Raw genomic sequence first — 15828 nt, 5'->3', positions numbered from 1 at the left:
TCTGCTATAGCAACAGCATTTTATTTCTTCTCTTTATTCCAGTGTTTCAGAGGTTTCTTTTGGTACATGTCACCTTGAAAGGGGTTTCTTTTGTTACATCTTACCTGAAAGCAGATATACAGAGCTGAAGTTCTTCTCCAGTTTGCCCAGGAGCACAGTAAGAAAACAGTCAGATGAGAGAGAGGTCACATCTTTAGAACTTTGGTCATACACCACCACTTCCTGCTTGCAATCAATTTCAATCTGAAACACAAGGAACTCAGAGTAAAACAGGAAGGAGGAAGATGATAAAAAGCCCCACATTATCACCTCCATCAGGGTTCCCACATATTTGCTATAAATGCAGTTCAGATATATAGATTTTTATGCACTTGTTCACCAAAGAGTTTTTATTTTATACTTCATAAGCCTCTCAGATTTAACTCCCTGGAGAGTTTGTAAATTGATTAGTTGCTGCAAGTTGAAGCTCACTCCACAAATTTCTATCATTTGGTAATTTTATGTCATTTGTGAATTGCTTTAACTTCAGCTAGGCTGATGAATTTGTTTAAAAGCTGAGCTTTTGAGAAGGTGGCCCTGCCTCACTTTCTGCTTCTGAGAGTTTTGTACATAAACAGTAGAGACACCTTAAAGTGCCTCTAAGCCATACACATTTTGGTTACGTGCACAACTTTATATATAAAATAAAAAGCTTCATTCTTAACATGCCAAAGCAAGACCATAGTAGATTATTTTTGTACCCAAAACACATGAAACAAATATCAATGGATAAAAAAAATCCCAATACCCCCTTCACATACACACACACACAGAGAGAGACAGAGATACACATTAATTTTAAACAGCATAGCTATTTTCTTTTCACTGATAACACTATTTGGAGGAAATCACACCCCTCCTCCCAAATAAAGAAACAACAAAACTAACACCAAAATTCATCAAACCACCCCCATGAAAAGCCCTTTAAACAGCAAGTAGGAGCCAGGACTGACAGAGAGGCAGTTTCTTTGCAAACCAAATGACCACTTGCTAAGCAAGCCCCACCACCACAGATCCCCAAGAATCCTTCAGTGTTTAGGAGAGAATGTTTCCTTCCTTAATTACTTAGGTTTGAGAGACTGTGCTTTGCAAGACACAAGAATCCTGAGAACATTCTTTCTGAGTAATTTCTAAATCCCTCCCCTTAACTCTGTCATTGATTCTACAAAGGATCCCAGTGTTAATAGCAAGCAATACCCTCTTTGATCAGGTAACATCTCAGCCAAACTCAGTCCCCTAATCCTGTTGGGTTTTGGTTGTTGGTTTGTTTCTTTTTTTAAGGAAAAATTATTACAAGTTGCTTTTCAGCCCCTCCTTTAAACAAACACAAGGAATGAGAGGAAAATGACCCCTACCTTGTGTTTTGCCGAGTGCTGAATGAGCTCTGTGATCAAAACTTTGTCCTGCTGCAGCCTGCGCTTCATGAGCTTGGAGCAGTTGATGTTGATGGCATCCAGGATGTGGGAGGTGTTGTACTCCACAAAGGGGCGGCTATCAATCAGCAGCAGCTTCTCTGTCCCACTCTCCAGCAAAGCCACCAACTTCTCGGGGACAATGAGCTGGGTCCTGATCATCTCATGGGCCATGACAACAGCGAGGCCTCTTTCCCCACCGCCCTCTCTAATTTGCTGCGATGATGTAATGGCTGTGTACTCAAAGGCTTAGCCACACCATTGTACTAGAAGTGTATGAGGTCATGCTGGTAGTGACTGGCAAAAGAAAAGTTAAATCCATTTTCAGAAAGAGCTGTTGGACCGAGCGTCTCCTCCTGCTTGCAGTTGATGTACAAAGGGTTGGCTCCACAAAGCGGCCCCTCACGTCTGATTCATCGGGAGATGGCTACGGAGTGGCCATTTCACAATTCACACAAAAGATGCTTTCTGGCTGCTGCTGCATTACATCATTCTTTACCTTTGCTCCCACCCATCAGCTTTACACCAGATTGAGAGCCTGTAAGAAGGGGAAGATGAAAAAAAACAAAAAACACAAACCAGATGAGGCCATGAAACCTCGCAGAACAAAACATTCAGCTCTGAGGCTTAGCTGTACAGTGGGCCATACATGGAATAAACACATTCCTGAGGAGTTCTCCTCTCTGCTGGATGTGCCAAACACCTAGAGAGAGCATTGGCAACTGCAGGCTCTGAATCCATTCCAACGATCTTGCCTGGACAATTATCTTGTATTTCAGGCAACATACCCTGCCTTAATTGCAGACTTTTGTTGCCACTAGCTCTGCCTCTTCACAAGACTTTGTTAGAACATAATTAAGAGATGCTGCCCTAAATCACGGTATTCCTTTCAATAGCAAAACTATTTAAATGCATTTCAGCACTGCAACACTTAGTAAGAAATAAAATTTGTTTTTAAAACACTTGAACATTTTAAATATTAAACATTTCAAAGTTTAATGACTTGGAAAATATTTCACAAAACAGCACTGCAAATTGGAAAACTGAAACTACACAAAAGAAAGGACCAAACTTACATCCACCTCTCTGAAGGAAATGCTTGAATAGAAACCAGGACAAGATGCCACATCAGGACACAAGCATTTTATTTGAATTAAGCACCAAAGATGGATGAGGTCTCACACTACTGGAAAGTAAAGCAGTGAGCACTCTTCTGCTCTTCCTAGAGCTGTGTGATGCTTATGGGAGGAGTGTAACCCCCGGCACTCATGCTAAATAATCTTTGAAACAAACTGTATTTCTCTAAAATTAGATCCTGACAGCATCTGAACAACATCAGCTGAAAGAGTGGCAGCAGTCAAACCCCAGCACCTTTAGCCCCTCCTTGTAGCACTGCCCCACCCTTGGGCTCCTCAGAGTGTCCCAAAACACCTTCTGATGGCACAAGTCCTTGTAGGAACACTCCTCAGAAAGAAGCCACCACAGGGCTATGTCCTTCAGGGATTTAGCTCACATTTGAACTTAGATTTTATAGTGTTGACTTGCTGCTTCCATTTGAAATGTTTGTTTGTTTTTTTACCTTAATTGTAAGAGAAGGAATGAATTCTATCCATCATAGATTTATATTAAAAGTTCTGTTATACCAACAGGCCAGTTGCATTTGGCAGTGGGAAATCCCAGGTCTGATGTTTTACTCTTTAGATATATTGTACAAATCTACATTTGCACAATGTTAAGCAAAATAAATTCTGCAAAAAGTACAAACTTGACGTTAACAACCCAAAAGAGAAAACTGGAAGTTGTTTCATGAGTTTCATGTGGCAATTCAAGAAAAACACGTAGACAGACATTAGGCTGACAAAATGTGATCTTCTATTTGTCCTGATTTAGTGCTGTTGTGACAGTGCTGTTAAGCTTGCCCAGATAAATGGAAGCAGCTAGCAGTGAAATGCACATTTCTCTAAACTACAGTAAAAATATTGGAAAATATACTATACCAAGTTTTAATTAAATGTTTTAAGAAACCTGGTTGGCAGGTGTGCTCCCCATCAAAGAGCAGTCATTATACACTAGTCTCAGGAAGGTATCAAAAGACAACTGATTGTCAAAATGACATTTTGCAAGAGGGGGTGGGGTAGGGGAGGAATCTTGACAGTTTTGTCAAATTTTTCCCTCCCAGGACAATAGTATTCTGCAATTTTTAAAATTTCTCTTAACATGTCCTGTCACAAATTTTGATTCTCTTTTATTCACATCAAAGGTTGCCAGATACCAAATCCACTGAACTCAATGAAAACTTTTCCACTGGCTCTAGTGAGAATTGGCTCCAGCTCCTTTGCAAGCTAGACAGTTTGTTCGTGAACTAGACAGTTTGTTTTGATGGATAAATTGCTGACTAAAAGCTCAAGTAATAACAGGAAAATATAGCAGCTGAGAAAGTACAGAACTCTAAAACGGATGCTGTTAGAAATACTTAATCTTTAATTTGCAACTTTCAGTTTGGGTATGCTTCTTATCTTCTAAAAGCTTACTGTTTGCTTTCTCAGCCTTCACTTTCATACAACAGGAGTTTGTTTCAGAAGACTCTTGTGAACTAAAACCAGTCATATCTGGTGACAGGGTAAAGAGCATGTAAAGAACATAAGGCAAGTGGGCTTCAGTCAAGAACCCTTTAAAATAGCCCTATTACCTCAACATGCCTTGAAAGGATTCTGCCCATGGTGTGAAAGCAATAAAAGTAATGTCACCTTGAGTTATTGCAACTGAAGTCCTATTTTGACAGGAACATCTCAATGGTGCTGGGGAAAAACAACATTTTATGAAGTACAGGATTTTCTTTTAATTCTCTCAGTTTCTGGAACTATCAGTGTTTGAGAGTCTTCCCCAGGACCTATCTAAACAAGAAGAACTGGCAGCCTCTTGTTTTAGGTAAACACTTGAGCACTCATCCCATTCCTCATGACTGCTCTTATCATTCAGCTTCTATGAGGTGTTGAAGCATCTGTTTAATTTCTAATGCATTTTTAAAACAGAAAAAATTAAATTTCTTGACTGTTCTCTTTCTACTTGTGACTTAGATCTCAATGGTATAGTATCTCTTGAAATGATGTCATATAATCATTGCCCCAAACAGGCCATTGTGCTGCTGACCTTAAAGCCAGGAAGCCTTCACAGGGTGTTCCATGCTGAAATCAGGATTATGAAAAATGATCTATAATTGAGCCATGAGGATCTCCCACAGGGTCATTTATGTACCCACTGGGAACACTGCATGTCTGCTTCCTCCTTCTAGAGGTACTGCAACACTGGTACTTTTAAACAAGAAAATTAAACATCAACTCACTATGAAATGAAAAAGATCTGTTCTACACTTGCCCAGTACCTTTACAGCTTTTCCTTATTATTTAAAGAACCAAACCAACAATTTTCCTACTATCTTGCACACAAACAGCAGTGGATGACTAATGTTTACATGTATGTCTAATTTTATAGGACCACTTGCCTCAGGGATTCCTGTCCCCATCCCAGCTGGTTCAGATGCAGTGAGATAAGAAAGTGCCACATTTTTGGTTATGTGGTTGTGTTTGGTTTTTCAGTCACTATAACTCACATTTTGTATGCACTCCTTTAATTCCTACTGCTATCACTTTGACTCCAAGCAATTCCTTTCCATCACAACAGGATGGTTGCTTGAGTTCTCAGGTTTTGGCTCATGTAGAATCACAGAATTATTCAGGTTGGAAAAGACCTCCAAGATCATTAAGTCCAACTGTTAAAGTAACATTGCCAAGTCCATCACTAAGCCATGTCCCTAAGCTCCATATCTACACATCTTTCAAATACTTCTGGGGATGAGAGTCACATGTATTAGGAATATATTTTAAAAACTCTCAGAACAAGAGTCTTTAATTCTACCCCAGTTAAGGAACTAGCAAAGAGCTTCTCAAAGCCTTGCTACAATCTCTGAAAGACTTGTGCCTCATGTAAGAAGATAACCTTGAAGCTGAACCTTGCTGTCATAAATGTGTGGCTACGTCACTAATGCCTGCTTTGTCAGGAGCCTCAGCAGTGCTCCCACGTCATGCAAAACTCTGACAAAATCAATTTACAGCACCTGAACAAGGTCCTGATGGGCAGCCTTTATGGACTCAGCTGAAACACCTGACAGAGTTGGGGTTTTTTGAACTATATATTTTTCTACTTTTAACAGGCAAGCACATGTACATATGAGAAAAACATTATAATCCCCTAGAGTCCTTTTCATGGTTCTTAGGGTGGGCACCCTTGTAAAAGAAAAACTGAAAGGCTGAATTAAAACACCAATGTAGAACATCCCAAACTGCAGGACACAAGCTACTGCTGGCTGTTACAAAAGGGGTATTTGGCTTCAGTGTTACTGGGAGTGGCCAGTGGTTCAATAGCTGGTGCCAATACCACCAGCACCAGAGCCTGTTACCACAGCCACACGTGATACTGGACAAAGAAGTGTACACAAACTAGAGAGGAACTCCAGATCCAGGGACCACAGGGTGAATTCCTACTCCTGCAAGAACCATTCTCTCACCAGCCTCAAAAAGATGGAAATAAATTGTGTTCTGGATGGTTCCTTTTCCCAGTGCTGCAAGACATTAAGTGACAGCTGAGAGAGGTCCAACCCTTGCTCAAGATGCTACTCAGTGTTCAGGAACACAGAGTGTCTATGGAGCACACGGGAAATAAAATTTTTAATTGAAAGTGAAGAATAGCTGTTCTTTTGAATGCAGCAAGCAAGCCAGTAAATTACAGAGATCAACAACTGTGTAATAAAGTGCAAAGTCTGGGGAAAAAAACAGTAGCTGAAGTTAGAGAAGCATATGTATTACCTGCCATTGTGCAGAACACATAGGAGTGAGATTACAAATGCTTGTCAATTCCAAGGGCTCTGTTAGCAAGGGCTCATGTCATTCCCTCAGCACAGGGGAATGAGGGTGTCTTGGGCTTTTAGGATGATTCAAATAAGCGTCACTAACTCATAAACACATTGTTTCCTCATGCTTCCTGGCAGGGAGGTTGAAGAACAGACAGTTTCCACCACCCTCTGAGCACTCTTCACTGTGGTGCAAGATTGGACAGCAGCAGAGAAAGTCACTTAAATAGAAACACATAGATTTTATTTTTTTTTAATGTCACTCATGTACCATCTTCATAAAAAGAAGCAGTTTAAAAAATTCACCCTGTCTTCCCTTGCTTATGTACGGGTGCTCCCTCTTCTCCTACTTTTAACATACCTATACTTTTATCCTATATATGCAGTCAAAATGCATAGCGTTAATTTTCTCTTCCTTGTAGAAACACCAGCCACACACATTTTCTACCACCATGAGAAAGGCAAGTGTAATGCATTGGAAAAAACATAGATGAAGGTGGATTTTCTGTTCAGTACTCTTGTCCTTCATCCTGCTTGACTAATCACTCAACTTTGATTACTAGTTCTAAAGAAAAGTCTCCCCATTTCTTTGTGCTCATCAATGTGAAAACAGACACAGAGAGAGTCAGAAAGGAAATCAACCTCCCACAAACACACTGCATAAAAGACATCCAGTTAAGATTTGTAAGCTCACTCTATTTCTACACCTACTGCTCAGCAACATTTTTACCACTGGCACTCTGAGACAGCTGGGCTAAGCAAGAGGAATGGGCCTTCCATTTAGATAACAGATATTTCCTGTTATCTAAATAACACAAATAATCCTATTTGAAATAATATATTATATTATTTCAAAATAAAATCAAAAAGCACACCAAACCACCACGTTTTGCCGACCTACTCAGCATAGCTCTCAAACATCTGCAATGTTCTTGCAAATATCATCCATGCACCATCACCATCTCTAAACAATAAGCCAGGTTATCATCACTTGCTTTTACCAAGGAGCCAATCTCTTTGACATTCCCAGTGAGACAATAAACATTTATTAAATGTGACCACAGGGAAACCTGACTGGCAGAACGTGGCCTCCTGGGAAGCATTAGAACATGCTGTTGATATGTTACATCACTCTATTTAAATGACACTCAGACTTAATCTGGGGACTCCCTTCTCCACCCAATCGAGAGAGAAGCTCTTTCCATTTCAAAATAATTTTTCACTGCAGCTTCACAGCATATAGGTCTGTGGCACCAGAATGAAAGATTATTTAATCTGCTTCAAACATATACTATAATACATTACATTTTTAGGTTCCTATTGTCTGGGACATGAAACAACCAGGAAAAGTGACAATGGATTTTTTAAAAATGGTTTTCCCTCTATGACCTCCAAGTCAAAGCAACATAAAATAATTTATTATTATTTCATGTCAAAAGCTGTTACTCACCTACATTTAAGTCCCAATTTATATGGCCTGAACAGGACAGAAGGTGGTCCACATACAAAGGCCAGCAGAAGGAATTACCTAAACACAGGAAAATAATAATATTAATAATAACAGTAATAAAATCCTTATTACAGGATTAAAAAGCACCAAAAAAAACTCAGACAAAGACCCCCCAACCCAAACCAGGAAATGGATTTTCCATTTTCAGTGGAGTCATTTGCTGTACAACTCCCTCAAACACATGAAAACCTGGGTGAGAAGTTATTTATGAATGCTGGCATTCATTTATATGGAATGGGTCCAAAATAGAAAGTTACACTATACTGATTTTCTAAAAGAAAAGAGAAAAAAAATCACCACAGCAAATCCCTCTACTATCTTTAAATTGAAATTTAAAAAAAAAAAGAGATGCTTTAAAAACAACCCCAACAAACAAAAACCAACCAGTGATAGCCTTCCAAACTGTTTGACACATCTCACTGCTAGAAAACCTATGTACAGCTCAGCATTAAAGGTGATGCATTCGCACGGAATTAAACAAATTCCCAATCTCCTGATCAGTACCTATTAATGTGAAAGATTGCCACAAGTAAGTGTGAATACAGCTGTATTTTGAATGGACAGAGACCAATGAAACAGGACATTTGTGTAATTAAGCCCACCTCTCCACACTCTAAAAAAAGCCAGCACTGGAAACTGGTAATATTAGTGTCACCAATCCTTACATACAGTCATACCCGTACAACTTCTACCCAAAGTACCTACTGTTCCAACAGGAACAAAAAAAATTACAACTTTTACACAAGGAAGCAAGATAAACACTTCAGCATGGGTTCCAAACTGTTTCATGGGCAGCTAAACCCAAGATTCAAATCATGGCTGCCAGGAGATGACAGCTTCCCTTAATCACTGTGATATGAACCATGACAAGAAATTATTGCCAAGCATTGCCTTGCCTTGCTGTGAGATCCAGGAGTGGCTCTGAAGCACGGAGTAAAGGATATGACAACTGAGAAGAGCCACCCCAGAAAAGGGCTGGGCATGTTCTGGTGAACAGCCTGAAAACCCACAGCATCCCACAAGGGAAAGAATTACAGGGATCAATCACTTCTCTGTCTTTAGGCAAATGGCAGCAGTAGAGAAGGGTTGAGAACCCTTCAGGCAATACTGAGGTTACAACCCAGAACAGGCTTTGCTCATCTCTTGACTGGGACTCTGTGTTTTTCCCTGGAAGGACCCAGGCTGGAGATCCTCTCTCTTCCATCATTAGTATGCAGGCATATGTATGTGAGAGCATCAGGGCAGAGAGCTGGATGAGAAGATCTGTTGAAATTAGGCTGGGTCCTTTTCCCCCCTCTGCCTGCTCCAGATTCTCATTCATTTCTGAGCCTCAGGAAGAGGCTTTGCAGACTTCCCTTTCTCCTTTCCATAACCCAGTGGCAAAAGCCTGGCAGAAGGCAATAGAGAACAAAGAGGAAACCCATCCTACTCTTTGTACTTGTTGCTATCTCTTTTTCTAATCTCATCCCAGAAATGAACACTAAACTAATGCTCAGCACTGATGGGACTCTGCCTAGAGACAGGGCCTGATGATCTGAGACCACCTTGTGACAGCCCAAGGAAACAAAGTCCTGAGACAAAAAGCATCTCCCCTTTGGTTCCTTAGTGCCTCACATGCAGCTCCTGAAGTCCCCCTGAAAGCTGTCAGGCAGCTTTCACACTCACCAGTACCTGCCTCTGTGCCATCCATGCCATGCCATGACTCCTTCTGCCAGCCACACCTCTCTGATGTTCTTACAAATAAACCAGTTCTCACCTCAGGAGACTATATTCTGTTTTCCTCACTTTAATAAATACATGTATATCAAGTGTTTAAAGCAGCCCTCCTGAGCCCTTATTTCACTGCAGAGAATGATTAATTCTGCTGAAGAGCAGATGAGAAACAAAGCATATACTTAATTTCAACACAGGTTACTGGAAGGAGGTGTCACATTTTAAGAACAGGATCCACTCATGATTGAAGACTGAACTCCTGCAACTTCAGCCATAAGCATTAAGCATATTTGGAAATTCCCTGGCAAAGCTGTTTAAGGAAAAGACATTTCCTGTAATTTTCAGAAACATTTTATATCCCACCCCCCTCCCCTTTTCAGTCTTGGTGGTAAGGAAGGGAAGAGAGAGAGAGGATACCATATTACCATGAAGTGAAATATGAATGAGCCACCCAAGTTTACAGTGGAAACTTCAGCTATTTGTGCTTAGAAGAAAGTTTAAAAAAAAGTCTTTCATCATTAAGAGGCCAGGATTTTTCTGCTGACTTTAGAAAAAGAAATATACATCCTTTCAATTACGGTGAGTTACAGAAGGATATAAACTTGTCTTTATACTCACTTCTGGCAAATAAGAAGTCCTCCAGGCCTTATTTAAATTCCTTTTTCTCTTTTCCAGAATTAAAAATTGAAGCCTTTTTTCCTCCTCTCTTGCTCAGGGCCTGCCCAAAACTGCAGCTAAACAAACCTAACCAGTGGGGTCATGCAGAGCATTCCTCCCACGGCAGAGAGTGAGGAGAATTGAGCAAGAGAGAAGCCAGGGAGAGATGGAACAGTCAAATGTGACAGCATCAGTCTAAGGACATCACCACCTTCCTCTTTTTTCCAAAAATCTAATCTTGTATGAATTATCTGGTATAATATTTATAACATTTACAGTAAATTAGAAAATTATTTCACTTATCTATGTAATCCAAGTCTGAAGAAATCCAATCCAAAACCACAGCATATAACACATGAATTCACAAACCAAATTAAAACTGAAGGACAATTGAACTGAAGGACCACTGCCTATCCCCACAAAACACATCACAAGTGCTACTTTGGCCCTGCACACCAAATGGCAAAGATTGATCGTGTAATTGTGACCAATTGCCCACACCTGCCACCCTCTTCCAGCAACTGTATGGCAGATTTCAAAGGCACAAAGAAAACAAAGTAACACAATGAAAAACTTAAGGTGTTGAACTAATTCATCAATCCTCAAGCAGTTGCAATTCCAGCATTTCTGTACTATTTGTATGACACAGGTGCTTTACAGCAGCATCTTTCACGACACCAAGGTTTTTATCTCTGGCACAAGCTGCACGTTCTGAATCACCTGTTCTGCAGCTCTGCAGACCAACACAAACAGTGACTTCTGTATTTTGCATGGTCATCTTTTTGCTGAGAAACAGATTAAAAAGAGGAGTGCTCTATGCACAGCTGTTAAAATAGTCCATGCTACTTCTTTAAAAGGCTTACCAGAAAAGAAGGTAAGATGGGATCTCAGAGTCTTCAGCTAGTGGTTAACATTTAAACATAAGGCATTCTGCCTAATGAGAGCCTTTGAGGGGGAGACATCCAAATAATATGACCCTGCAAATAAGGAGTCAAAAACTAGATTTAAAAAAGGGTAACTCTGATCTACTTTGTGGTCACTGTATGATAAAAACAGAAGGTGGATCTGAAACCATCGAATGAGGACTAGGATGGATTAAAGACAGAGGATAACGATGGTAATTCTATTAGGGAAATTAATCAGAATAGCTTCGGGGCAAGGCAGGGATGAATTTCTTGCAGCAGACTTTTTATTGACTCTTCTCTTAAGCTAAAATGAGTCAATCTCCTTTAAGAACAGAGACTTGTAAACTGCTTGCATGGTATGGAACAACGTGGGTTAAAGCATTCTGGTCTTTCACCCATTTGAGGAAATGACACCAGTTCTCCCGGAAGGCAACATGCACATTCAACCCCTTCACATCAGGGCATGAGAAAGTTTGAAAGGAATTTTTTTTTTTTTTAACTGTCAACATTAATACTTTGTTTCTTCCTGCTTGTGTCTGAAAACACAGCACTGCACTGCGCTGCATGCATGTCCTGTCAGCTGTACAGGGAAATATCTAGAAGTTTTAAAAAAACCTAATAAAAGTGTTAATTAAGTTTGTTGTCAAACTCATTTTAAAGCCCTCTGCATGTTCTATACAAAATAAATATTGCCACCAGTGTATGCTACATAGTGATAAAAACATGCAGAAGCATCTTCAGAAGGGAGGCTGGGCCAAATAAAACATTGACATTACACATATGTAAGCTCAGTTCTACTCATTACAGCAGTTAAGCTTAATTGGGTTTCTCCTTAAATGACATTTACATGGCAAGAAAACAGAATAGATGCTGGAAAACAGCGAGTCCACAAACATGGGACAGCCCAGCAATCTTCAAGTGGGAGTAGAAAAGGAAACTTTGAGGAATATGCTGTACAGCAACGGCTCGCAATTAACAGGCAGAAATAAATCAAGTTGTTATACACTCCCAGAAATTAAGCAGTTGCAGTAATTCTGCTCAGAGGCCTCCATTCTGGGCTGTTCAGAGTACTGAGCAGTTCAGGCTATGAGATGGAGTGATGGCTGAATTGCAGATGAGGCACAGAAAACAAATGAACAAACCCCTAGATCCAGATGATTGTGACTCAAATCTCTCACCATGGTGTAAGAATACTGACAGCTCATGCTCTGGGAACAGAACATGTTTTCATACCTAATTTGTACCCACAAAGGTAATTATGATGGCTTGCTTATTAAAATTGCTTTCAAATATTAATTCAATTGACAAGATGGTACCAAGAGGGCCTCAGTCGGGAACAGAAGCAGGAGTCATGGTACCTCACTGAGCTGTGATCCCAGTCATGTGCTCTGGTGTCTTTCCCAAAGGATCCCAAATGTTTCTTTGAATTTGAATCATGTTATACCAGACCTGCAGCAGTGCCAAAGTCGCATTTCTAACATGGTAACCACATGGCTGAAAAGAGAAGCCACACACATCTGCACAATGGGAGAAGGGCAGAGGAAGACTTCTGTTCCCCAGCTGTGCCTCTTGCATCACTACAAACATTACCACTGAAGTAGAATCACAGAGAATGGTTTGGGTTGGAAGGGACCTTAAAGTCCATTTCATTTCAACCCTCCTGCCATGGGCAGGGACACCTTCCACTAGCCCAGGTTGCTCCAAGCCCCATTCAGCCTGGCCTTGAACACTTCCAGGGATGGGGCAGCCACAGCTTCTCTGTGCAACCTGTGCCAGGGCCTTACTAACCTCACAAGGAAGAATATCTTCCCAATGCCTGAACACACCCTGCCCTCTGTCAGCTCGAAGCCATTCCCCCTTGTCTTATCACTCCGCGCCCTTGAAACATCTCATGTAGGTTCCCTTCAGGTGCTCCTGCCTGACGTAAGGATGAAAAGTGACCTAACCATGAAATACAGAAACCCCCTCAAGAACAACTGACAAAATGCGACCACTGTTTTAGGTAATGGACAAAAAGGACCAGGATTTTTGTAATTTTGAAGGGAAAAAATGCACAATACCAAACCAAGGGGGTAAATTATGTTGTTATTATCTGATAGGCATCTTAGTCAAGGACCAGGGTCAACAAGAAATGTTTTATAGCAACCTCTCTGGTTTATAACAGAATTCTGAATATCAAAGAGAACCTAAATATACTCCCTTAAAATACACCCATTTATGGTGTGTATTTAAAATTATCCCATTTGATGTGTGCTTACCTGTATGCACAGCTCTGTACAAACTATAAATGTTACATTTCTTCAGAATCTGTAGAGGTGTCTTATTTTACAGTCCTTTAAAAAGCAACTGGAAAGGCACTGACTGTTGTCGAAGTAATCCCAAGCTTGGAGAGCTTATAATATTTCTGTAAAAACTGAAGTAATACATCAACAGAATGGATCAACTTCAGGGCAGGCAGAGCCAACTAAAATACTTGGAAAGAAGTTTATCATCTGCAAACTGCAAGATCCTTGTATTTCTTAAGTATTCAGCAACGGAAGAAGCATTGGTTCCTTGTCAACAATCACAGATACATCAATAAATGATACTGATTGGTTTTATAATAGCTTACTCATTCTATATAAAATCCTGCTGATACCCTTGGCACGTGTTCTGGCAATTTGCAGACAGACTTCCAGTCTGCATGTGAGCAGCCAATAAGAACGAGTTGGGATTTCGCAGCAGTCCTGAGGTTTTTACCTCCAGAAACTGATCCTGAAGGATGAAGGTATATGATGGGTGGTCCTTAATCACTTCCTTTATGCAAAAACTGAGGTCAGAGTAGAAAAAGAGCCAAGGAAGGAAGTCTGCAGCACCCTCAAACACCCCCCGCCCCCCCACCTTCCTGAACGACTCCTTTAACAGTTTAGAGGGTTAACTTGCAGTTTAAATGAAGTAGTCAGAGGTTGGGATAGAAATAAACAGCTTGCACAAGCAAGATACTGTGCTATTAAGTTTTTATAAGTGACTTAAAAATTAGGTCAGTCTAATTTGTGGCTGATACTTTGTTCTTTCACTACTATGAACTCACAATGATGTCAGTCTCATGTTCAAACATGCCACATTTAGCAGCGCACAGGCTTCCTGAGAGACTCTCTCAACCTTCCTTTGTGCAAAAGGCTTCTGCCAGGTTCTTAGCTCATACTTCACTGACTCAGGCATGCCACTCCAGTTCCAAGGCAATTACACTGGCTTCCCGTCAAATATTGCAGAGTTTGGGGGTTTTTTTCTTCCTTTTCTATTTTTTTTTATTTTCTCTAACTTAGCTAACTAGAAGTTTAGGAATATGTGTCTGTATTCAGGTTACCATTTTAGGCCCTACCTTCCTCACAACATCCAGAAGAGACCACTCACTAAAAGGTGTGGGAAACAGGTGTTTTTAATTCAGCCCAATAATTTCAATAATTAAAGGGGGCCTACAAAAAAGTCAGGGAAGGGCTTTTTACAAGGGCATGTAGTGATAAGACAAGAGAGAATGGCTTCAAATTGAAAGAGAATAGGTTTAGATTAGATATTAAGAAGAAATAGAAATTCTTCCCTGTGAAGATGGTGAATCTCTGGCACAGGTTGCCCAGAGAAGCTGTGGCTGCCCCATCCCTGGCAGTGTCCAAGGCCAGGATGAACAGGGAACATTCTCCCAAATAGGCACAATCAGGTTTTTGTGTGAATATACTCTTAAGATGAGGGCACAAAAATTCTTAGGTGAGAGTAAAGGAAAGCCCTCTATAAATACAATGGTAGGTAAGAAAACCCCACAAACCAGGTCACTGTTTAAAAATAGTCACCTGCAGATTTGTTCTTAGCAATCCCAATTCTCAGCATTTTACTCAAGTTTGTGCCTGTCACTGAACAGCTATGCTAAACATTGCTGCAGTGAAGATGCACACAGTCTATGTTTCCCACTGCAGAGACTTTACCTATAAACACTAAGCTGGAGCAGAGGGAAAAGAGGAAAAAGTGGGCATTTTTATGCTGCTAAAGCATTTCTCTTGGAGCTGTGCTATGAGAGATCTAATGCTAGCCCAGGCTCTCCCACTCTCATTCATGAGGTCATGTTCACAACTTATACAGACATTTTTATTTTGGGTTTTTTTCTGGTAGATTGTAAAGTATCATGTCAGTATGTTCAGACCTGTATTACATATTCATGCAACAGTGCTATTGCATGAACCCTTAACATTTTTAGAAAAGCATCCCACTCTGTCTCAGGAAAAGGCACATCATCCCAGAGTCATTTCCAGCACCACAGTAAATCCCAGGCACTTTATGAAAGAAAACAAACAGATGTGGTCCACAAGAACTGCATATCCAACAGATCCCTGCTTTCCTGCTGCATCTGCAAGTGCCCAAGGATACAGGAAAGGCAGGTCTTGCAGGGAGAGGTGATATCTTTTATGAGAGAGGTTAATATGAAGTGATAAGGAGAGGGAGGGCATGAACTCCAGAATGCACAAGCCCTTCCTCACATGCACTGACGTGAAACAGAACCAAACTGTGACACAGAAACAGCAGCCAAGGCTTCCAAAACATCTCCACATCCAGCCTGTCCCTCTTCCCAAACAGGAAAAGAAGTCCAAAGCACATCCCGAAGCATGTAATAAATTACACAGTGAATCATATTCTTATGGAAACTGTCTGGCTGAAGTC

At 40.6% G+C, this 15828-nt stretch overlaps 1 protein-coding gene across 3 annotated transcripts in view; it reads right to left on the bottom strand.

The window, feature by feature from the left end:
* DUSP16 (dual specificity phosphatase 16) overlaps nt 1-15828 on the bottom strand; it is a 63481-nt gene that overhangs the window by 27886 nt on the left and 19767 nt on the right. The window contains exons 2-5 of one of the 3 annotated variants that reach the window (XM_084205743.1): nt 7808-7885; nt 6314-6578; nt 1395-1989; nt 105-243 (exon numbers count right to left, since the gene is read on the bottom strand). In XM_084205743.1, the coding sequence (XP_084061869.1) occupies nt 105-243; nt 1395-1625 (370 nt within the window). In that variant the 5' untranslated portion in view covers nt 1626-1989; nt 6314-6578; nt 7808-7885. The remainder of the gene's footprint in view (nt 1-104; nt 244-1394; nt 1990-6313; nt 6579-7807; nt 7886-15828) is intronic. The other 2 variants (XM_084205742.1, XM_084205744.1) reach the window with 2 other exon arrangements.

This window comes from Fringilla coelebs (genome assembly GCF_963513975.1).
Source record: "Fringilla coelebs genome assembly, chromosome: 5".
Classification (NCBI taxonomy): Eukaryota; Metazoa; Chordata; class Aves; order Passeriformes; family Fringillidae; genus Fringilla; species Fringilla coelebs.
This window is presented reverse-complemented; position numbering and strand designations above follow the sequence as displayed.